Source organism: Syngnathus floridae, chromosome 15, assembly GCF_059516105.1.
Source record: "Syngnathus floridae isolate MCC-2025c chromosome 15, RoL_Sflo_1.0, whole genome shotgun sequence".
NCBI classification, from domain to species: domain Eukaryota; kingdom Metazoa; phylum Chordata; class Actinopteri; order Syngnathiformes; family Syngnathidae; genus Syngnathus; species Syngnathus floridae.
Window position 1 is genome coordinate 8,952,623 of NC_142427.1, and position 19,997 is coordinate 8,972,619.

The 19,997-nt window shown below is 52.9% G+C and overlaps 7 protein-coding genes and 1 non-coding gene across 12 annotated transcripts; 5 read left to right on the forward strand and 3 right to left on the reverse strand.

The window, feature by feature from the left end:
* The first annotated feature begins 181 nt into the window (after nucleotides 1–181).
* On the forward strand, nucleotides 182–255 carry trnat-agu (transfer RNA threonine (anticodon AGU)). The gene has a single exon. It is a non-coding gene; the product is annotated as a tRNA-Thr (tRNA).
* Nucleotides 256–424: 169 nt separating this feature from the next.
* Nucleotides 425–2,468, reverse strand: LOC148386394 (vitronectin-like). 2 transcript variants are annotated; one of them, XM_088398475.1, is made up of 8 exons: nucleotides 2,299–2,468; nucleotides 2,124–2,240; nucleotides 1,779–2,051; nucleotides 1,537–1,676; nucleotides 1,279–1,435; nucleotides 1,059–1,217; nucleotides 668–994; nucleotides 425–597 (listed from the first exon to the last, which is right to left on the reverse strand). In XM_088398475.1, exons 1-8 carry the CDS (start codon nucleotides 2,363–2,365, stop codon nucleotides 461–463), a joined length of 1,377 nt encoding a protein of 458 aa, XP_088254601.1. In that variant the 5' UTR covers nucleotides 2,366–2,468; the 3' UTR covers nucleotides 425–460. The 2 variants fall into 2 exon arrangements, with proteins under 2 accessions (XP_088254601.1, XP_088254600.1); XM_088398474.1 differs by having other exon boundaries at nucleotides 1,779–2,054.
* On the forward strand, nucleotides 1,751–4,603 carry LOC148386395 (beta-crystallin A1-like). Its single transcript, XM_088398492.1, has 7 exons — nucleotides 1,751–2,539; nucleotides 2,718–3,392; nucleotides 3,449–3,494; nucleotides 3,565–3,683; nucleotides 3,756–3,897; nucleotides 3,971–4,113; nucleotides 4,210–4,603. The coding sequence occupies exons 3-7, from the start codon at nucleotides 3,456–3,458 to the stop codon at nucleotides 4,355–4,357; spliced, it is 591 nt and encodes a 196-aa protein (XP_088254618.1). The 5' UTR covers nucleotides 1,751–2,539; nucleotides 2,718–3,392; nucleotides 3,449–3,455; the 3' UTR covers nucleotides 4,358–4,603.
* Nucleotides 4,604–6,114: 1,511 nt separating this feature from the next.
* On the reverse strand, nucleotides 6,115–8,162 carry LOC148386396 (trafficking regulator of GLUT4 1-like). Its single transcript, XM_088399195.1, has 3 exons — nucleotides 7,195–8,162; nucleotides 6,698–6,824; nucleotides 6,115–6,541 (listed from the first exon to the last, which is right to left on the reverse strand). Exons 1-3 carry the CDS (start codon nucleotides 7,573–7,575, stop codon nucleotides 6,528–6,530), a joined length of 522 nt encoding a protein of 173 aa, XP_088255321.1. The 5' UTR covers nucleotides 7,576–8,162; the 3' UTR covers nucleotides 6,115–6,527.
* Nucleotides 8,163–8,654: 492 nt separating this feature from the next.
* LOC148386397 (uncharacterized) lies at nucleotides 8,655–9,931 on the forward strand. Its single transcript, XM_088399193.1, has 2 exons — nucleotides 8,655–8,937; nucleotides 9,030–9,931. The coding sequence occupies exons 1-2, from the start codon at nucleotides 8,829–8,831 to the stop codon at nucleotides 9,761–9,763; spliced, it is 843 nt and encodes a 280-aa protein (XP_088255319.1). The 5' UTR covers nucleotides 8,655–8,828; the 3' UTR covers nucleotides 9,764–9,931.
* Nucleotides 9,932–9,937: 6 nt separating this feature from the next.
* On the reverse strand, nucleotides 9,938–13,170 carry LOC148386398 (F-box only protein 40-like). Its single transcript, XM_088399192.1, has 6 exons — nucleotides 12,649–13,170; nucleotides 11,362–12,432; nucleotides 11,009–11,295; nucleotides 10,808–10,939; nucleotides 10,447–10,717; nucleotides 9,938–10,330 (listed from the first exon to the last, which is right to left on the reverse strand). Exons 1-6 carry the CDS (start codon nucleotides 12,649–12,651, stop codon nucleotides 10,136–10,138), a joined length of 1,959 nt encoding a protein of 652 aa, XP_088255318.1. The 5' UTR covers nucleotides 12,652–13,170; the 3' UTR covers nucleotides 9,938–10,135.
* A 96-nt stretch (nucleotides 13,171–13,266) lies between these two features.
* Nucleotides 13,267–15,051, forward strand: LOC148386399 (coiled-coil domain-containing 92B-like). The gene is made up of 4 exons (XM_088399194.1): nucleotides 13,267–13,488; nucleotides 13,647–13,797; nucleotides 14,050–14,097; nucleotides 14,203–15,051. The coding sequence occupies exons 2-4, from the start codon at nucleotides 13,665–13,667 to the stop codon at nucleotides 14,796–14,798; spliced, it is 777 nt and encodes a 258-aa protein (XP_088255320.1). The 5' UTR covers nucleotides 13,267–13,488; nucleotides 13,647–13,664; the 3' UTR covers nucleotides 14,799–15,051.
* A 576-nt stretch (nucleotides 15,052–15,627) lies between these two features.
* On the forward strand, nucleotides 15,628–19,972 carry LOC148386400 (lissencephaly-1 homolog B-like). 4 transcript variants are annotated; one of them, XM_088399407.1, is made up of 11 exons: nucleotides 15,628–15,772; nucleotides 17,063–17,251; nucleotides 17,350–17,434; nucleotides 17,563–17,637; nucleotides 17,700–17,906; nucleotides 18,134–18,302; nucleotides 18,369–18,471; nucleotides 18,549–18,777; nucleotides 18,845–18,946; nucleotides 19,019–19,175; nucleotides 19,282–19,972. In XM_088399407.1, exons 2-11 carry the CDS (start codon nucleotides 17,220–17,222, stop codon nucleotides 19,353–19,355), a joined length of 1,233 nt encoding a protein of 410 aa, XP_088255533.1. In that variant the 5' UTR covers nucleotides 15,628–15,772; nucleotides 17,063–17,219; the 3' UTR covers nucleotides 19,356–19,972. The 4 variants fall into 4 exon arrangements, with proteins under 4 accessions (XP_088255533.1, XP_088255536.1, XP_088255535.1 ...); XM_088399410.1 differs by lacking the exon at nucleotides 15,628–15,772 and adding an exon at nucleotides 15,888–16,242; XM_088399409.1 differs by lacking the exon at nucleotides 15,628–15,772 and adding an exon at nucleotides 16,249–16,404.
* Nucleotides 19,973–19,997: the final 25 nt, after the last annotated feature.

Below are 19,997 nucleotides of genomic sequence, written 5' to 3' on the forward strand. Positions count from 1 at the left end.
ATTCTCTTACTTTAACTCGGCCATTTCAAGGGCAAAAATATAAAAAATGTAATTCCTTATCACAAGTGGACCGTATTAGTTTAGCAGCAGAGCTTGGTGGACGTCACGCCACCGTGATTTATGAATTCCCACGCGTCGTATTGCAGGCTTGCCCCTGAAATAACGCATCCCTTCCAAACACGGCGCCGTGGCTTAGTTGGTTAAAGCGCCTGTCTAGTAAACAGGAGATCCTGGGTTCGAATCCCAGCGGTGCCTTTTCAATATGCTTACCTTGCGCAACAAAAACCTCGCGTCATTATTTACAGTATTTTAAATTATTGACGAGCACTTAACCCAAACGACATATACTAGTTATAAATAAAATAACTTAATATTAAACAAGGTATGTTAACAAGAAAAAAATAATCCACAATGCTACCTTGCCTTTCATTTAGTCAGTGTGTTTATTTATGTCATTATTTTATCTCTTCTCGGCATGTGTGGCGTCAGGAGTGTCTTCCTGCTGGCAGCCCAGCCAGAACTTGGCAATGGAACGCGGGTAAGGCGGGAGGACCTGAGCCACGCGTTTGGTCCGCAGGTCCACTCTGTAGTACTGATCTGTTCAAGGGGAAACACGCACACGCCATTACACGCGTGTACACACATCGCAGCCAGCACGACAACTCACCTCTCTTGAAGAAGTAGACGTATTGAATGGGCGTGCTAACGGGCGTCTGCACTTCCATCGGCGGCGAGGTGGCGACCTCCAGTGATTCGTCGCTGTAGTCAAACATATCGCTCCAAAAGTCGTCGAAAAGCGTTTGGCGAGTTTGCCTGCGTCGGGACTTCCTGCTGTGCTTCCTCCACTTGCGTTTCTTTTGCCTCCTAGCGGATGGCGGCTGCGGCGTGGCTTTGGGGCTCAAGAAGACGCGCCCCACCATGGCCGCATCCACCGGGGGGCTGATGCCTGGCCAGTTCATTCTGATGGACCGCGGAACTGCTGAGCGGCTGCCGGCTGAAGATTGAGATGAAGTTGAGGATGAGGACGGGCTATGCGGGTGCAGAACCCCGAGTCTGACCTGTGGCCCCGAAGAGGTCGGCAAAGAGGTCGTCCAGACTTTGGTCGCAGAAGAGGTCGGTATAGCGTGAGAACAAGAGCGAAGGTGAAGATCGACTCATCTGGACGCACTCATGATGGGTAGGCTGGTTGACGAACTCGTACACGTGATACTGATCACCTGAGAAGGACACGCGTGAAAAGTGTACCTGTACCTTGACGCCGGTTCTCGTGTGGCGTACCTTTGAAGAAGTAGGCCTTCTCCTTTTGCCGATGATTGGGCGCCGGCACGGCGAAGGCGGCGTGGAGGTCGTCTGGAATCCCGTCGAAGCCTTCTGAAATGTCCCTGGGGAAACCTTCGTCCAGGACGTCACCTTCAAAGCGCCAGTACTTCCTTCCCTGAGGGACACCGGCAGGCGGGCGGGAGGTTGAGAGTTTTATTTTCGCTGACTGATTCCCAAATGCTTGGAAGTTCTTCAGATGATATTTTTGCTGCTCACCTGAAAAATGTACGACTTGCCATGGCAGTTGATGCGCGTGAAGGCGGCGTCCACGGGCCCCGGCATTCCCCACACATCCACGATCAGTTTGGGATAGCCGGGAAGCACGGCCATGTCATCCAGCTCAAAGAAATATTCACCTGCGAGCAACCCGACACTCGAGATCTCAATCACGCTAACAGTGTCCGTTCACATGAATGAGTCCAAATGCACATGTCATGTCTCTCCTGCAGGGGGCGTACCTCTGAAGGCGTACACAGATCCATTCTTCAGTTGCAGGAAGGCGTCAAAGGGCCGCCCGCTGCAGATGGCCGCGTCTCGGTCGGCAGGTCGCCCCGTGGGTTCTTGCATTGTAGGACGCGGAGGCCAAGGTTCTTCGGAGGTGGTCAGCACCGCGCTGGAGCTGGTCGGCGCCACGGTGGAGCTGGTCGGCGCCGCACTCGGGGCCAACACGTCCACCGGCGTCTCCAACGTAGTTAAGTTGTCTTCAGCTTCTTCGAACGTGTCACCACGTGCTGCTGAAGGACAGAAACAGGTGAGAAACACCTGAGCGTCTTCAAATGAGGACACACTTGAAGGTCACTCACTTTTCTTGGGACACAATGTGACAAAGTCATCACAGCAGCTTCCGTAGTAAACGCACATGGAATCACACTGACACTTCTTCAATGGGTCAAAAGAACCGCAGCGACCAAAGCACGTCTCTGCAAACACGGACATGTTGAAATTATGTCGTAACAATGAAGATGTGAGTTGTTGTACCGTCTGCAGCCAAGGTGGCATCCATCACCATCATCACCACCACGATGAAGATACTCAGCGTCTTCATGGCGCCGAGTGAAGACGAGAAGAAGCCGTCAAACGTTGAGCGGTGATAGTTTCCACAAGAGGATTCGACGAGTCTAAGTTCAAAGTGGCAACAGGACAACGATGAAAAACAAGCAGACGGGATGTTCTGGATGTTCTGCCGTCCCATTGGTCCAGCTACTCCACAACACCAAAGGTCATGTTTGATTTTTTTGCTTAGCGGGGGTCAATCGATATCAAATGCACACTGATCCGTGTGTCCTTTTGGTGTGACAATAATCATGCACACACACACACTATTGATTTTGAGAGCAGACCTTGAGCATGTTGACAAACACATCAAAAACAACTGCTGTGTGTTTTTTTCTCACTAGGTGGCGATGATGTCATGGAAGAAGACAAAAAGATGAGGTTTTTTTTATTAAAAGGGGAGAAAGAGGACAGCGACGTCACACTTGTCTCACTTTTGTGTTTTTAATCGAAGAAGCCAAGTCATAGACAAGGCTTCAAAAAAGTGTCGTGATTGCCAATGTGTTCCTAAAAGTTCCTAATCGTAACGAGTCGGGGGGGGGTCAATTCAGACCGTAATTGTCTTCGCCATCGTTGTTAGTCGTGTGCACGTGTGTGTGGGATTCTGCTGATGCGTGTGCCCTGTCACAATGAGACACGCAAACTCAGCAGGCTTATGTGAGGCATTGATGTCGCGTCACACACACACACACACACACACACCCTGCAGGAATGTCTTGCGCAACAATGTCTTTAGAGCTTCTCCAATGAAGCAAAGAAACACACACAGACACATCTCACTTATGTGTGTATTTACTTGTATTAGTTTTGCATGTGTGTACACAACAAGGTGATACAACGTGTGTGCGATCTCAGTATGTTTGTGCGCGTGGCAGTTCCAAAGCAAATTGCTGACAAGGGGCACCCCCCCTTGCCCCCGAGTTCCCCCTGAGCGCGGTGCACATATAAGCCCCCCGCGAGCGGCACCTCGACAACCACCTCGACGGAACCCTGTGACACTCGGATCAACGCTTTGCTCGGTAAGGACTTTAGGAGATTCCTTAGTACATGTGACTTGAACTATGTTTGCACACAGGAAGAAGATGTCTGTGCCCAAGCCCTCGCCCAGCGGCCCCTGGAAGGTGAGCTGGCCTCCGCCGCCGTCGGGCCCTCCACGGTGGACTCCTTGAGCGAGGCTCCTTGTGTGTGCAGATGACGGTGTATGACCAGGAGCACTTCCAAGGCAAGCGCGCGGAGTTCACGGCCAGCTGCCAGAACATCGTGGAGTGCGGCCTGGACAACATCCGCTCCCTCAAGGTGGAGTGCGGCGCGTACGTATGCTCCCAACGCCTCATTTCCGCAAAAGAAACCGAGTACTGATTTGCTCCACCTGGTATGTCCAGCTGGGTAGGCTACGAGCACTCCAGCTTCTGCGGCCAGCAGTTCGTCCTGGAGAAAGGCGACTACCCTCGCTTCGAGGCCTACGGCGGTAGCAACTCTTACCGCATCGAGAGGATGCTCTCCTTCAGGCCTATCTGCTGCGCCGTAAGCTCCCGACGTGACACCGGCGACCTCGCGCCACTCGGCTCATCTCCCGCTTCTTCCTCTCGTTCTTCAGAACCACAAGGAAGCTCGCATGACCATCTACGAGTTGGAGAACATGACGGGTCGCCAGTTTGAGCTGTCTGACGACTACCCCTCCCTGCAGGCCATGGGCTGGTTGAACAACCAGGTTGGATCCATGCACATCCAAAGTGGCGCGTAAGTCCAAGACCTGGTGAAGATACACAGAAGTTACCTCCTCGCTAACTTGATCATTTTCATTATTATTAATTTTCATTGTTTCTTCTCTGTCAGGTTTGTATGCTACCAGTATCCAGGCTACCGGGGCCAGCAGTACATCGTGGAGTCGGATTGCCGTGGAGGCGAGTACAAGTCCTTCCGGGAGTTTGGCTCTCAAGCTCAAACCCCACAGATCCAGTCCATCAGAAGGATCCAGCACTGAGGTCGACACCTTCATCCTTCCTTTTCCTCCTCGTCCTCCATCTTGCCGCCGGTACTGCCGCCTCCTTGGGTGCGGCCGGTCCGAGCGTGATCCCAGGATGGACTTCAGGTGCTTTGCTGTGGTGCACAGCACTTTTGTATTTTGATGATGAAAAATGTGAGACCCATGTGAGCAAGGTGCTAACATTTTGTCATCCCTTTCTCTTCGTCATATTTGAATAAAAAGAATATAGACAAGCAAACACAAGGCCTGTGTGACGTCACTCTTATCACTCTTATCACTCTTATCACTTCTTTCACACACGGCGTTGAATATCTCAGTATTGAATATTTCATCGAGCTTTTAGGAGAGATTTAATTCCGCGCACTGCTCAGTTGTGGCCGCTAGAGGTCACTCTGTGCTCGCGTAATCAATTTGCGACAGTTAGAGGCACTTGACGACTGTAGATGATGACGTCGCCTTTCAACATGGCGGCCGCCTGGTCCAACAAGTTGTGTGAAATGAAGCCTGGTTAAAGTAAGCATTTTACAGCATATTAAAGCATTTATGACATATTTCACTTTTAACAGGAGCCCCGTGGGAATTATTACCCTGTAACTTTGCTTAGGGATGAAAGAAGTGTTCTAAATTCTACACGTAAAAAAACAGAGGAAGTAGCAACAGCGGGTCCTGAGGCTTGTCGTTCCTCGCGTCACCAGCAGAGGGCCAAGGCTACTGAAAGGCCTGTAATAGGAGTCTGCCCCCCACCGCAACCCCCCATCTCTCTCTCTGGGGGGGCTGCTTCCCTCTTAAGTGCCTCCTCCAGTAAATCAAACCGCAGGACGCAGCACGCAAGAGTGTTTACACGTAGCTTGGCCATCCTGTCCCCGCAGACGTCCCCAACGCCGCCGCGCCAGAAGAAGAAGAGGAGGAGGATGGTGGTGATGATGGTGACGATAGGGGAGGGGTGGGGGTGTAAATAAGAGATGCTGCAAGTTAAGCAGCGCTAATCGCTTAAAAGCCTTAATGCAGGAAGTTGGCAATGGATGAGGAGCTTCGTCCACTCGGGGGACGCCGTCTGGCTCTTTGGTGGCACAGCCGAGCAAACGGGAAGTTCAAGTCATCACCGTGACGATAATTGTAGCAGATAAATTACTAAGCTTCTGTCTACCCGTGACTTTTTGGAAAAGCATCTCCAGTTGGCTTCATTGAAAAGCAGGACATGAACGAAAGATATGCCGGCGGCGATTTGGCCACTTCCTTCCCGTTGGAAGGAATCAAGAAAAAAAAAAAAGAAAACAACAAGATGACTGGGGCCAAGAGGGATGACGGTGGGGGGGGGGGGGACTGGGGGGGATTAGGCGGTGCGGAAGAGTCGAAAACAGTATCGATTTCTTTGGTGTGGAGTCAGGAAAGTGCTGCTGGCTTTTTCTTCTTTTGCTCGGCCTCCCGAACAAACTAGCAATGATTTCAATCATTTGATTACAATTGGCTTTTTGGATGTGACTTGTTTCGTGAACTCTCTTAGGATGTCATTTGACATTTTTGAGCTTCCTACTTCCACTTGACTCGTTTTATTTGGCTTTTTCTAGTTGACGCATTGTGTGAGGATCATTTTTAGCAGTAAACTATATTTTCATTGTAATTAATTGTTTTTTCTGGGCTGCAGCTTTAGCAGAGAAACCCAGATTTCCACTTGGTCCAGGTCTTCATGAGGAATCCCGAAGCCTTCGGTGACTTTGTTAACAAGAAGTTGTGAAAGTGGGGCGACCTGGCGGCACATGCTCATTCCGGTTTATTTGACACATGCAAACAAACGAGCCTGTCAGTCATACAGTAGAAACATACAAAGTACACGGCAACACCAGAGACACGGGCGGGGGCTGAAAAGTCTCAAAAGGGGTTGGGGGGGGTCGCAGGAACTGAAGTATTTTGAGCTCCTGGAAATTGTTCAGTGGGAAGCCAGTCATCCTCGCTCGGTCGCCAGCAGCACAACCTCCTCGACAACGGGGACACTGCGTGTGCGTCTCAAGCCCCTCCTTCCTCTGTTTCTGACCTTCAGGGTCAAGCAGTACCAGACTGATGTCATGGCTTGTCTTCCATTACATCTCTTCTTCTTCTTGCGTTTGTGCTTTTCCATCCCGTCCTCCTCCTCCTCCCTGGTGTGAGGAGCTCAGGACGCCGCTCTTGCTCACTGCTGGAGCTCTGCGCACACACACACACACATACACACCACTGAGCATTTATTACGTCAGCAATCTTAAGGTCCATAACGACCTGCCCTCAAGGTTTTTTTTTTTTTTTTTTCTAGAAAGCCACGTTTTTGGAGACGAGGGCAAAACGGAGCGGCGAGGGCCGTACCGATGGTGAAGACGATGAAGACGATGACGGCCACACCCAGCAGCATGGCGAGGAGGCTGAGCAGCAAAGATAGACGGCCGTACTTCCGCGCCGCTTCCACGTCACCGTTGTTCAGCACCGAGCGAGACTGGCGGTGGGGCGGCCACAGGTCAGAGGTCAGTGACAGGCAAAAATGCACGTGCTCAACTGGTCAACTCAACTTCATTGATGAATATTTCAATTATTTCTAGAAATAAATGATACTGTTTCTGCTAACACACCAGAAATAAAAGTTTTTGTGTGCTAACGTGATCACTTTCAGGTTGTTTGACAATTTCACACATTAGGCGTTAGATTGTGACACGTTTTGGGATAAGTTTCACGTAAAACATGCAAAGTTTGGCGCATTGGGCAACCAAAAGGAAGTTGCTGAATCAAATTGATGCTGCTCTTCAATAATGCTAAATAAGGGGAGGCCAAGTGTTTCGAAAGGTAAGTAAGTGTTGGCGGGAACTCACCACGCTGGCGTACCACAGCGCACACACGTTGAGCGGCACGCCGGGGCAGAGACAGGAGAGGACGGCCAGCCACAAGTAGCTGGGCGGCGCGGCGCCCGGCGGCCCACCGGACGCCAGGCTGAGGCGTGACAATGACCTGGGCGTGGCCGTCAGATGGCCCACCGAGCCGGACTTGAGCGGCGAGCGGTGGCCGTTCTGCTCGGCGTTCAGCGAGCGGACACTGCCGCGCAGGTCCGGCCCGTCACACGCGCCGCCGCCGCCCGACCGCTCGGCAGCGGCGGCCGCAGCGGCGCTCAGCAGCTTCTCAGTGTCGTGGAAGTCTCCCGTGCCGGACGGATCCCTCTGGACCAACACCGCGCTGCTCTCAGTGTTGACGGCCATGTTGTGGCCCAAAAGAAACAAAAAGGAAAAAAAGTCGTCCTGGGTGTTTTTGGTGGAATTTCCTGCAGCTCGCAAGGAGGCAAACCTCAGAGGTTCTCCATCCGTGTGATCGCCCAGGAGCTTCTGATGCTCTCATCCAGGTCCACATCCCCCCACCACCCCCCACCCACACCCACAGACAACACTTAAGGAGCGCGTGCACGACAGGCGGCGCGTAAAAGCTTTCCATTTACGCCGATGAGTGCACGCGCGCGCCTTGCTGCTGACTCAGATGCGTGTGCGTGTTGCGTCCAGCCCAAAAGTGCAGAGCTCAGTCGAACCGGTACCGCTCTTAATGGACCCATCCGCCGAGGAACTCGCCAACTCTGCTGGAAAGCCTTTTGAGCTGCTCTTCGCATCCAGCTGCATACACGAGCACGCGCTTTGCCAAAAACAATTCTCCAATCTCCAATTTTGCGCGAGGAGACCCGTTTGCTCATATGGCTGTGGTTGGGCGCACCGAATTCGCTGGAGAGCGGCAAAGATGTTCGATAGATAGTTCAACAGAAACCGTGAGCTGTTCCGTCATTCTGGTGCCACGTTTTGGCTGTGACGTCACGCTCGTGCTGAATTCACGCCCATATTACAGTGATTTTTTTAATGGCTATAAATGCGTGCATTCATCAATTATTGACTTGATTATAATGTTCCTAATAGCATCAACCAGGAAACAAGCTCCATATTTTTTCTTCAATTTTATTTCAGTCGTTTGTGTCTCATACATTACATACATCAAATACATTATATTTATTACTCTGTAAAGAAATGTTTCAGATTCATGTTTCATTACACTGGCGGTAAAAAAAAAAAAAACAGGTTGGCAGCGCCGCCAAGTGGTGATACTGATCTCTGTCGGGTCACATTCAACACGCTCCAAAAATTTGAATATAATGTAAATGGCTTCCATGTAAATTCTAAACTTTAAATTGGAAAGTCACACTACTGATTCCAATCGTGTGCCTCCATATCAAGGTCTCGCGTTAAAATGACGTCACGATGAGGCTTTGAAGACGCTTTTATTTTGGTGTGTGTAGTTGCACTTCCTTTTGCATTAAATCGTAAGTAGTTTACATGCTGTTGCCATGGCAACGTCACGTGGCGCTAGCTTCTGTGTCCTGCACATTTTGTAGCTTGAGAACACAAAGTTAACCATAATAAAGTCGCTTTTATCAACACCAAACAGCGCAAACGAGTCGCCAAGCTAGCCTCTTAGCATGTCGGAGGAAGACAACCACAAGACGGACGACAAAAAGAAGAGGAGGAGGAAGAAAAGGAAGAAGAAAAAGAAACTTTGTGCTTCAAACACATCTCTGCAGCAACCAGGTAACTTCAAATGCTATACTTTCCTTCTTCCCCCATCCATCTCAAATTTGAGTCCCAACTCATTAATGCTTGTCATCCCTTATTTAACCTAGTTGAGCCCAACCCGGTACTCAAGCTCCCCGAGTTGGTGCAGGTGACCCCGGTACCTCGAGGTCCAACGTCTAAACGACGAGCGCCGTGCAAAAAAAGCAAAGACCGCCTGAGAGAGCCCGAGCCCGACCTCGCCTCAGACAGCAACACCAAAGAGCCAACCTCGGCCGAGGCTCGGGAGCTGACCCCGGCCGAGGCCCGAGAGCCGACCCCAGCCGAGGCCCGGGAACCGACCCCGATCGAGGCTCGGGAACCGACACCGACTGAGGCTCGAGCACCGACGCCGGCCGGGGCTCGAGCGCCGACGCCGGCCGGGGCTCGAGCGCCGACGCCGGCCGGGTCTCGAGCCCCGACCCCAGCCGGGGCTCGAGCGCCGACGCCGGCCGGGGCTCGAGCCCCGACCCCGGCCGGGGCTCGAGCGCCGACCCCGGCCGGGGCTCGAGCGCCAACGCCGGCCGGGGCTCGAGCGCCAACGCCGGCCGGGGCTCGAGCGCCGACCCCGGCTGAGGCTCAAGAGCTGACTCCGCCTGCAACACCGACACCTACGCTGCTGGAAATGCAGGGGAGGGAGTGTCTGAGGTGGGAAGGGGTCCTACAGGACCCCCAGGCGGAGGAAGAGAGGCTGGAGGTGTATCGGGCCAGCAGGAGGCGTCGCTATGTCGCCCAGCGAGACGCTGAGCTGGCCGACCCCCTCACCCGAACCCCTCGGCGTCTTTTGAGCCTCGACTCGCTCTGAAGGTCAAACAAGCTCAAGGAAATGTCGACACCACACACCCAAGTCAACAACAACAAAATGTTCTCGGTTGGTTTGGAAACCAATCCCAACCAGGAGCATTTCTTAACAAGACTTTGGCTGTCTTTGTTCCTATTCTAGAAACAAAATTAAAATAGTTCTAATGTGCCACTTTGGAGTGTTTGGAGACATGGTCCGGAGTGATTTTGTTTGCTTACTTTGACCCGTCAAATCTGTCAAAAAATGAGACTTGGAGCTGCGTCAGGTCACTCAAGTTTACTTGAAAACAAAACTAAAGAAAGCAAATGAACACCTTGTTGTTTTCAAACAACCGCTAACCCTCACTTAATGCTAATGTGGGCTAATGCTAACCCTTTAAATTATTGCTTTTGGTTTGAGTACATTCCTCTGATGTCTGCACTTGTCGTCCGGCAGCAGCGGCAGCAGAAAGCGCTCGCTTCTCCTCTCGCGCTCGTAGTAAGGACACCAACTCAGGTGCTCCGACATGGACGGAATGTCTCGGAATTTCCACCTGTCCACAGCTGAGAAGGTGCTGCTGAAGCGCCACACCTGCAGGCAGAAACAATTTGTGAATTTCTTTGAGGCGGAGTCATCCTGACAATTCCAACAAGAATGAAGCAACTTCTGGATGCATCTTTGATTGATCCAATTTTATTTTTGAAGACCTTGCGCTTCGCACTCCATCGAACCCTCCCTTCAGGGCGGGCCGTCCTCTCCCAGCGTAGCGAGACCATCCCTCGTGTGGGCAGCAGTGTGGAGCAAACTTCCCTCATGAGACGAGACACCAAAGCCAGTTGGGACAGTGACAGGCTGTCCAGGAAGGTCGCCACGTGACACAGGAGCTCAAAGGGTAGGGAGCTCAGAGCATCACAGGAAGTCACGTGACTTTCAGCGCTGAGGCTGACAGGACGGAGCTGGAAGCAGCCCAGGTCCTCCCTGAAGGAAAAAACAAGGGTCAGTGGATCCAGCACTCATCCCAGGACTTGTCAAGCAGATATTGTAAGAACTCATCTGTGTTGCTCTCACGTGAAGACGACGCTAGCCTGGTGTGTGGATGGCGTGAACCTGGTTTGGCTAAAGGTGCAGCCCAAGTACGCTAGTGGACACCGGTGCTGGAACCATCCGTTGACGTTCATCTGGATGTCGCTGTGCATGTTCCTGCATCAACTGATCAGTCAGGTGATGGTCATCAAGAAATCAATCCATGTATGAGTTGATGAGACAAACTTGTAATGCGCAGCGTATTCACGCCTGCGGACGGCGTGCCCGCAAACGGCGGTGAAGGCAGAGCTGGCTTTGTGATGGCGGCTGCTGACGTTCTCCAGCTGCAGTTGCAGGTGGAGCTCGCCCTGCCGGCTGGCTGTCAGGTCCGCCAGGGAGGCGACGCTGGCGAAGGGCGCCGACAGGAACTGGAAAGTCTGCGTGCCCTCGTCCTGGAGTAGGCCGTCGGTGCAAAGCGTCTCAGCAATCAGGTGACCTCGCTGCTCCTTCTCCAAAGAGCACAGCAGCGACGCCTGAGGACCGAGACGTCATTATCTTCATGATCAGCTTCATTGGCGGCATTAAGTCAAGCGTCTGACCTGAACCTCCTCCCAAACAGGCATGTTCTCTGACGCCCCCTGCAGATCTGAGGTGTCCACAGCCTTGTGGTCCCTCCTATAGAATCCCGGGTTGCGGATGCGACCCTGCTTGGCCGAGAAACTGCTGGGAACCTTGAAGGTTCTTACAGCCACAATCTTCATGGGCTCTATGTGATTGTACAGGAGGTCCTTTTTCTCGGGGGGCGGATGTGACAAGGGGGCGACCCTGCAGGCGTGGGCTCCCTCAGTGGCACCACCAGACTTCTCTGCAACGCCCGGGACCTCTTGCTGGCCCCTGCCCGCCTCCCTGCAGCCGCCCATGGCCATGCTAAACATGCTCTCCCAGGCATTAAATTCCCGCAGTCGAGCTTCACTCACCCCCTGAGGCTCCCTGGCCAGGGCCTCCCACTCCTGCTCACTCAGTTCCTCCTCCACTTCCTCTTCTGTCTCTTCTTTATCTTCATGTTCATCCTCAGGAATAACGCTGACTTGAAAAGGACTGAAAGACTCCCAGATCTTTGATGCAGCCTCCTTCTCCAAGGTGGCCTTCTTCTCCAGCTTCTTCCTCTTCTCCTCCTTCATCTTCCTCTCCTCCTCCTGGTCCTCTTCTTCTGTACACCGGGTCAGCTCTGGGAAAAGTTTCTTCATCTTCAGTGAGCAGAACAAGCGCTTCTGGTCTTTAAGCGCCAGGGCCAAGTCCAGGTCCTGGTCCTGGTCCTGACACGCCCCCTCCTGGCATTTCCCCATCAGGTTGCGATGAAGGTCAGGACTCGGGTACCAGTGTGCGTCGATGGCGGGCCAACGGTTCCACTCCACGCAACAGACCACCACGCTGGCAGGGCACGCCTGCAGGTGAGTGGCCAGCTGGGCACGGGGCAGCCGGACAGGGCAGCCATAGGCGGCGTTGAGGCACGGCACGTTAACACAGGGGCACAGTAACAGGTGCCCCTCCTCCTTGCACGAATGGAAGAGTGCCCCGCAGTGCAGGTGGCATACCACTAGGGCGCAGCACACGCCCGCCTCCACCCGCGCCCTGCAGCGCCGGTTGTAGCAGGACTCGCAGTGTTTGTGCTGACATACACGAAAGTTATATCAATCATGTCTAAATATATTCATAAGCATATATATAATAAATGGGCGAACTGTGAATATGCAAGGCAGAATCACCAATTCTTAAACCGACGAGATGGGTCACGCTTGGCACCCGAAATTTCATTTTTAACCATCATGCTTCTTTGCCTCATCCAATATGGCGGCGACCCCACCGTGGTGTCTCCGTACACTTACCATTGGTTCTGGTAGACCTCGCAATCCCCGACCGGTACCGGCTGCCTACTACAAACCGCACAGTGGAACGGAAAGTGCCTGGTGTTTCCTTTAAGCATCTCGACTAGGAGTCAAGTTGTTCAAGTTAAAATTAGCACACCAATTCTGTCCTCTCCTTTTCAAACAGCTGCCAAACGCGCATAAACACTCTCAATGTCCTTGCACCTTCATTCACCTGTTACGCGCCTGAACCCTTCAAATCTCAGCAACCATTTCTTGCATGTGTTCGATATCAACGATCGACTTTAAGTGACCCACAAAAAAAAGCAGCAGCAGACCACCTGTGGAACTTTTCATGGGCCCCACGCGCCATCTATTTTTAACACCCACACACCAACACACGAACTTGGTGTGATGAACATTAAATGACCTAAATTACCAACTTGTACTTTGGCATTAATAATTTGTAGTGACGGCATTTGTGACGTCACACACTTGCCATCATCAACATCCATAGGAGGCTTCAAAACGACCCCCCCCCCCAAAAAAAATACTTCATCCCTTCCTTCTATTGCCAACATCCTCTCTTCCTGCCGTTAGGTGGCACTAGTCGCACCCACGAACACACGTATAGCTTTGTCGTGCACGCGGCGTTGTCGCGGAGGCGCGTCTACGTGGAAGTGAAGACGAGGAAGAGGTCGTCCCCCCCTGCCCCCCCTCTTCCGCGACGTCCGCAGGCCGCTGGCGCGTGGTCGTCTGCAGCGACGGCTCGAAGCGCGAGCACGCGGCGTCCCTCAACCCGTCCGGCGTGGATCTTTTGTGTGGCGGACGGCTGAGGAGCGAAACGGAATCCACGTAACGGTAGGACCACACAACACACGCACGTACGCACGCGCACGAGCGACGTTTGCAGGGCTGACGCGAGGGCGCGCGCGCTGCAGCCGCAGAAGCAGCAGCATCAGCAGCAGTTTCAAATTCTGTCTGCCTGTTGTGTTTTCTGTGCGCGTGCACATCTGCAGGTCAAGTTGTGTCCCGCCATGGAGGCCAGCAGTGAGCTGGAGAATCACGTAGCCAGCGTGCACAGAGCCATCGTCTTCCTCGAACAAGAGCATTTGACGCTGCTGGCCGGCCTGCACGTGGAGATCAGCAACCTCAAAAGGAGATGCCAAGGTGGGTGCACACACACACACAGGACATCCCAAAGAGGATGCTGATGTTTCGGTCCTCTGATTGGTTGGTCAGCGCTAAACACCATGAAATCATATTAGTTCACTTTGTTGCTCTCACACAGTGGTAGATCCAGATGAGTACTTGCCGCTGGTTTGAAGCTGTTGTGTTTCCATTTGTCATTTTGCCCTGTTTTTTCGGCTGGTGACCTGTGTGTGTGTGTTGGTGTGTGTGTGTGTGTGTGTATGTGTGTAGAGCTGAGCTGTGAGCTGGACTCCAGGTTCCCACACAGGACCACAGCAGGTGAGCTAGGATGTCGGTATTTCTTTCGTTTGGCTGTCACGTGATTGCCACACAAAAGATTGAATATTTTGTGTGTTTTTTTATATGATCATCCTCTGATTGAAGCTGACCTGGCGTCACGCTGCAAGGCAGCACAGCGTCTTCTAGAGGAGCAGCACGGCAGTGCGGCGACAGCTCGCGGGGAGCTGCGCCTGGGGGGGGCACGGGCATCAGAGTTGGGGCGCTGCCTGCGCCGGGACGAGCGTCACTTCCTGGACGAGCTGAAGCGGCGCAGCCACAAGATCAGCCTGCTCAACCGTGAGCTCCAGCTGCAGAAGGGTGCCGCGGCCGCCCTGTTTCGACAGCTCAACGCCGCCCGTGCAAAGCTGCGCCAGCAACGGGGTGCCCGCCAGCAGGGGGAACCGTTAGCCCCCCAAGACCAAGATCATGATGAAGAAGAGGATGCTGAGCAGCTCCCATCACCGCTGCTCACCAGAGCCAGCGTGAGGGCGGAGCGGGTGCGGGCGTGCGTCCCCCAGGAGAGAGTAACGTCTCCGCAGAAGCCGCACCCCATGCCGGACCCCGCCCTGTTTCTGGTGCCCCTCCGGTACCGCCTCCTGCTGCGAGGGGGAGAGGCGGACGACTGGGAGGATGTGGATGAGGGCGGCGGCCTGCGGGGACGCGTGGACATGGGCGCAGCCGAGGGTGAGACAGCCCTATGATGTCATTTGCGTCCGGCCGCCGGACCCCTTGCGAGAGGACTTGCAATTGGCCAACATGAGCGCCGCCATGAGCAAGCTGAGCATGTTCTTTCTTTCTTTCTTTCTTTCTTTCTTCCTTTCTTTCTTTCTTTCTTTCTTTCTTTCTTTCTTTCTTTCTTTCTTTCTTTCTTTCTTTCTTTCTTTCTTTCTTTTGTTCCAACCTGCCTTTCTGTCGTCGGTGCCGACTTTGAAAATGAAATCATTGCCTGACAAACTTTTGGGGTCTTTCTTGAAGGTTTTCATCACAAAAGATTCCATAGCACTAAATACAACAAAATTAAACTCATACTGATATGCACACATATACAACAATCAGATGTGAACACGGCTCACATCCTTTTCCTGTGTTTAAAAAGTTGGTTTAATTTTGAAAAGCCGACAAGAGGAAGTGAACTCGTCACCGCCGCCGAGTGGATGCTGCGCCCCGGGCGGGGAGGCAGTGTTGCCATAGTAACCGGCTACCGATCGTCTGACGCGCACGCGCAGATACCCAGTGTCAGCTGTTGTTTGTTTTGACGTAAAGATGAAGAAAACCGCAACTAACGATAACATCCTTGTATTCTTGTACGTGGGCTCATTCTATCTCAAGTTACTATTTTTAATTTGGCGTAATTCAACCTACATAGTGTGTGTGTGTGGCAGTGATATTGATCCTGATTTTGTGACTTAAGACGTTTATAAAGTGCAATGCCAGTTGTCACTAAAAAGGGTCAAAGGTGCAGTTAAAAACTAGTACTTTAAATTTGTTTTGATTTACGCGCACGTATCCCCCCCCCCCCCCTAATAAACTCCAGCGTGCGCGCCGCCGTGTGCGCGTGCAGCAAGGCAGAGCGCTCTCTCGCGGCTGCCGGCTGATGTGCGCGCCGCCGGAGAGCATTTTTTTCCACGATCCGCGAGCATTTGTTGAGAATATGATCGCCGACATTTGTCCCCGGGTGAGTCACCAGCACACTTGTGCGTCCTTTACCAGTGAGGAGCCACGAAGACATTTTGCGGGGTTTGGGGGACGTTTTTGCCTCCCTGCAGTGCGCGCGCGCTCTCGTTCTCGTCTGTCTCAAAATGGCGGAAAGGCAGCAAGTTAAGCTAGGCTAGGGGCTCGCTGAAAATTCGCACTTTTTGTGCTGTTGAAATGTTTTAGCGGCGAGGTTAAAACTCTAGCGTTTAATCGCCAACGATTTTGTGCTTTCGTGTTGTCACGCTTGGCCTGTCAGCGAACATTAGCGTCCGGCTAACGTTAGCCCACAAGTTGTGACGCGGAACGATAAGCTAAGTGCTACGTTAGCATGCTAGGCTAAGCACGGCCGCCGGCCGGCTGTGCAATTGAGAGTTTGATGACGTAATTTGACGTGTTGGGCGTCGAGCGCTCATCCCAAAAGACTGACGTCGTGTGTGCAGCTGACAAGTTGTGAGTGACGCCCCGTTTGGTGCACGGCTAGAAGTATCAAGCGCCAGGTCGATTTTATTCTTCAGGCTGCAGAACCTGTGCGTGCATGTATGTTTTTTGCAACTTGCGCACGTTCAAGAGCAGCAGCAACAGCAGCCGCCGTCGTAGTCGTGAGTTCTGCAGGTAGGCTGCCAAGCTCCCGCTGTGGAAATCTGACTGATCCGGGCGCCTTCGGAGCTCGTTGTTGAGCTAACGTCAGACAAAAAGGGCGTAGTTGTTATTGTTGGTGGTGGCTCAATCCTGACCGCTTTGCAATTCTGCCTCGCCAAGATGATCAGGAAGGAAGACCGACAACAAAGACACGACAGGACCACCAAGAAGAAAAATAGGAAGCAATAGATGGAGTCCATCCACAGTTTTTAATTGGCAGTATAAAAAGGACTCTTGTCCCTTCCTACATCGCATTGCCTTCAGGTTGTTGCTTGGAGCTTGATTTTGATATTCCTCGACTGGCAGCAAAGTTGAACTTTGAACATCACGTCAGAGTGAAATCAGAAGGGTGAGGAGATCGAAGGTGATCGGCGACAAAGGTTGTAGTTGAGTGACGCTCGGTCATGTTTATGGCTGCAACTTTCAACTGCTCACAGGTTTGCGGTTAAGTAGCTTAGTGGTGTTGCGTCTTCGTGTGGTCTCATGCTGCTCTTGGCATCCTTAGCATGAGCCCTGTTTTCCTTTGTGGAACACCATGTCCATCCTGTCAGCTGATGTCGAGTTTGACTCCATGCGTCGTGTGTTGCCCTTGTGAGATGAGGTCATAATTGCCATGTGCTCCTTCCTTCAGGTGGTGGCCAGCCAGTGAGAAATCCCTTCCACTCCACGTCCTGTTGTCCGGTCCTGCCCGGTCCACTTTGCTTCTCAGTGTGTGAGGATTCACGTGCAAATCACCTGACCCACTTCAGCTCCCCGTGCGGTTGACGGCCGCTGCCGTCGTCGTCGTCATGGTGCTGTCACAGAGACAAAGAGACGAACTGTAAGTGTGTAGCCTGTCCGTATCCTGTTTGTCATGCAGCAGAGCATGTGAGCTGCTAGCTTTAATTGTGTGTGGTCTCCATGGTAACGCGGATTTAGAAATCGAGCCATCGCCGACTATCTGCGCTCCAACGGATTCGATGGCGCGTACTCCACCTTGAAGAAGGAGGCCGACTTGGACATGGTCAGTAAGTCAAGCGAGAACGGAAGTTCACAATCTTGGAGAATAGTCTCGACTTGACATCTTGAAATGAAGCTGCTAGCACGGCGTGGTGAAGTCAGCCTGAGCTAATGTTTGTGCGGGCTTTCCAGAATGAAGATGTGGATAAAAAGTTCGCTGGGCTCTTGGAGAAGAAGTGGACCTCTGTCATCCGCTTACAGAAGAAGGTGAGGCACATTTCTCCCGTCGGCCGGCTGGTTGGCCAGCATCAACTGTGCTGGCTCTGCAGGTGATGGAGTTGGAGTCCAAGCTGAACGAGGCCAAGGAGGAGATAACCCACGGCGGGCCGGCCTCTCAAAAGAGGGACCCCAAAGAGTGGATCCCGAGGCCCCCGGAGAGGTACGCCCTCAGTGGCCACCGCGCTCCCGTCACCAGGGTCCTCTTCCACCCCGTCTTCTCCGTCATGGTCACGTCGTCCGAGGACGCCACCATCAAGGTCAGTCCGGTAGAAACTCCAAAACCATCAAAAGACTGACCAGATTTGCTTTATTTTTCACCCATCATTAAACAAAACCAGTTTTCTTCCCCAAAAGCACAAATTTTTCCCCACCCAAAAGCAGATAAAACCTTGAAAGTTTTGGTTTAAAATAGATCTCATATCGTTCCCCTTTGTCAGGTTGCTTCAAGTGTGTCCTCGTCACCTTACTCGCTTTACCTTGTCAGGTGTGGGACTACGAGGCGGGGGACTTTGAGCGGACTCTGAAGGGCCACACCGACTCGGTTCAGGACATCTCCTTCGACCAGACGGGCAAGCTGCTGGCCTCGTGTTCGGCCGACATGAGCATTAAGCTTTGGGACTTCCAAGGCTTCGAGTGCATCAGGACCATGCACGGTGAGCACGCACGCTAACGCCGGTTCTCGCCATGTCGCCATGCTCACTCGGATGTTTGGTGCTCAGGCCACGACCACAACGTGTCGTCCGTCGCCATCATGCCCAACGCCGACCACATCCTGTCAGCGTCCCGAGACAAGACCATCAAGATGTGGGAGGTGGCCACCGGGTACGCACCAGCGAGCGCGGCGCAGCACGCCATTTGACAAGACGTGACGGTTTTTCTGTGTGGCGGTGTGGGCGCAGGTACTGCGTAAAGACGTTCACGGGCCACCGGGAGTGGGTGCGCATGGTGCGGCCCAACCAAGACGGCTCGCTCATCGCCAGCTGCTCCAACGACCAGACGGTGCGCGTGTGGGCCGTCTCATCCAAAGAGTGCAAGGTGGAGCTGCGCGAGCATGAACACGTGGTGGAGTGCATCTGTTGGGTTCCTGACAGCGCGCACCCCACCGTCTTAGAGGCCACCGGTGCACAGGTAAGAAGCTCCGCCCACCCGTGAACGCTCGCCCGCCCTTCTTATCCCCGCTCTGGTCACATCCTAGAACAAGAAGAGCGCCAAGCCCGGGCCTTTCCTCCTCTCGGGATCCAGGGACAAAACCATTAAGATGTGGGACGTCGCCATCGGGATCTGTGTCATGACTCTGGCAAGTACACGTGCTGCCAATGGAGGGCCTGTTGCAAAGTCTGTTTGACAGCCATCTTTGTCGCTGCCGCAGGTGGGACACGACAACTGGGTGCGTGGCGTGGTTGTGCATCCCGGCGGCGGCTTCATCCTCAGCTGTGCCGACGACAAGACTTTGCGCATTTGGGACTACAAGAATAAACGCTGCACCAAGACGCTCAACGCGCACGAGCACTTTGTCACCTCTCTAGGTCAGTTGAATTTTTTTTTTCTCCTAAAAAAAGTGACTGTACTATGTCATTGTACGTTGTACTCTCCTGCTCATTCCTCTTCTTCGTTTCTTCTTTTGGTTGTCAGATTTCCACAAGAGCGCCCCCTACGTGGTTACGGGCAGTGTGGACCAGACAGTCAAAGTGTGGCAGTGCCGTTGAGTCGGCTCCCCGGCCCCCCGTCCCGTGGTATTCCCCCCTCCCCCCCAGGTGACGCTTGCCCTTCGATGTAAATTATTGCGGACGTCAGTCACGGCAGCACAGTGACCGCTGGTGCTCGCCCTTGCATGGCCAATCACTTCCTGGTTTCCATAAGCCACACCCCCTTTCGTCGATGTGACGAAAAGTGGGAGATGATTGACTCCTTGTCCACAAGTGGCACCTTCCATGGGGGAGTGCGGGTCTCAAAATGGGTTTGTGTGACAAACTGAATGACGAGTTTCAATGTGTGCTGGCGTGAGTGTGACAAGTGAGTGCGACTGTGATGTGATGATTGAGTGAACCCGCACAACTTCGATGCCCGACTCACACATACATGCCCATGACCCCCCCCCCCACACACACACACACCGGTAGAGGAAAGCGCCTGCTCGTCACTTTGCTGCTTGTGTGCGTGTGTGCTGTCGTCCAGTGCTCGCTAGCTGCCTTGTTGACCCTCTGAGGGCTGCTGCCTCACACGCGTGCGCACACACACACACGTTCATTCATCTAAGAGTTGTGTATACGTATTTGTGGGTGTGATGTTTGCAGGCTCAAGAAATAAAAGGATGTAAATAACACTTTGGACATCTGCGAGTATTTTTT

Excerpts from the sequence above, each read along its gene's own strand:
- LOC148386396 (XM_088399195.1), bottom strand. The coding sequence starts at position 7,575 with ATGGCCGTCAACACTGAGAGCAGCGCGGTGTTGGTCCAGAGGGATCCG. Across the intron at positions 6,825-7,194 it reads CGCTGTGGTACGCCAGCGTG|TCTCGCTCGGTGCTGAACAA; the intron begins GTGAGTTCCCGC and ends CCCCACCGCCAG.
- LOC148386399 (XM_088399194.1), top strand. The coding sequence starts at position 13,665 with ATGGAGGCCAGCAGTGAGCTGGAGAATCACGTAGCCAGCGTGCACAGA. Across the intron at positions 13,798-14,049 it reads CCTCAAAAGGAGATGCCAAG|AGCTGAGCTGTGAGCTGGAC; the intron begins GTGGGTGCACAC and ends GTATGTGTGTAG. Across the intron at positions 14,098-14,202 it reads CCCACACAGGACCACAGCAG|CTGACCTGGCGTCACGCTGC; the intron begins GTGAGCTAGGAT and ends CTCTGATTGAAG.
- LOC148386400 (XM_088399407.1), top strand. The coding sequence starts at position 17,220 with ATGGTGCTGTCACAGAGACAAAGAGACGAACT. Across the intron at positions 17,252-17,349 it reads CAGAGACAAAGAGACGAACT|AAATCGAGCCATCGCCGACT; the intron begins GTAAGTGTGTAG and ends ACGCGGATTTAG. Across the intron at positions 19,176-19,281 it reads GCACTTTGTCACCTCTCTAG|ATTTCCACAAGAGCGCCCCC; the intron begins GTCAGTTGAATT and ends TTTGGTTGTCAG.
- LOC148386394 (XM_088398474.1), bottom strand. The coding sequence starts at position 2,365 with ATGAAGACGCTGAGTATCTTCATCGTGGTGGTGATGATGGTGATGGAT. Across the intron at positions 1,436-1,536 it reads GCAAGTCGTACATTTTTCAG|GGAAGGAAGTACTGGCGCTT; the intron begins GTGAGCAGCAAA and ends GGTGTCCCTCAG. Across the intron at positions 1,218-1,278 it reads GAAGGCCTACTTCTTCAAAG|GTGATCAGTATCACGTGTAC; the intron begins GTACGCCACACG and ends TGTCCTTCTCAG.
- LOC148386397 (XM_088399193.1), top strand. The coding sequence starts at position 8,829 with ATGTCGGAGGAAGACAACCACAAGACGGACGACAAAAAGAAGAGGAGG. Across the intron at positions 8,938-9,029 it reads CACATCTCTGCAGCAACCAG|TTGAGCCCAACCCGGTACTC; the intron begins GTAACTTCAAAT and ends TATTTAACCTAG.
- LOC148386398 (XM_088399192.1), bottom strand. Across the intron at positions 10,940-11,008 it reads GAATACGCTGCGCATTACAA|GAACATGCACAGCGACATCC; the intron begins GTTTGTCTCATC and ends CAGTTGATGCAG. Across the intron at positions 10,718-10,807 it reads CAGGCTAGCGTCGTCTTCAC|GGAGGACCTGGGCTGCTTCC; the intron begins GTGAGAGCAACA and ends TTTTTCCTTCAG.
- LOC148386395 (XM_088398492.1), top strand. The coding sequence starts at position 3,456 with ATGTCTGTGCCCAAGCCCTCGCCCAGCGGCCCCTGGAAG. Across the intron at positions 3,495-3,564 it reads CGCCCAGCGGCCCCTGGAAG|ATGACGGTGTATGACCAGGA; the intron begins GTGAGCTGGCCT and ends TTGTGTGTGCAG. Across the intron at positions 4,114-4,209 it reads ATGCACATCCAAAGTGGCGC|GTTTGTATGCTACCAGTATC; the intron begins GTAAGTCCAAGA and ends CTTCTCTGTCAG.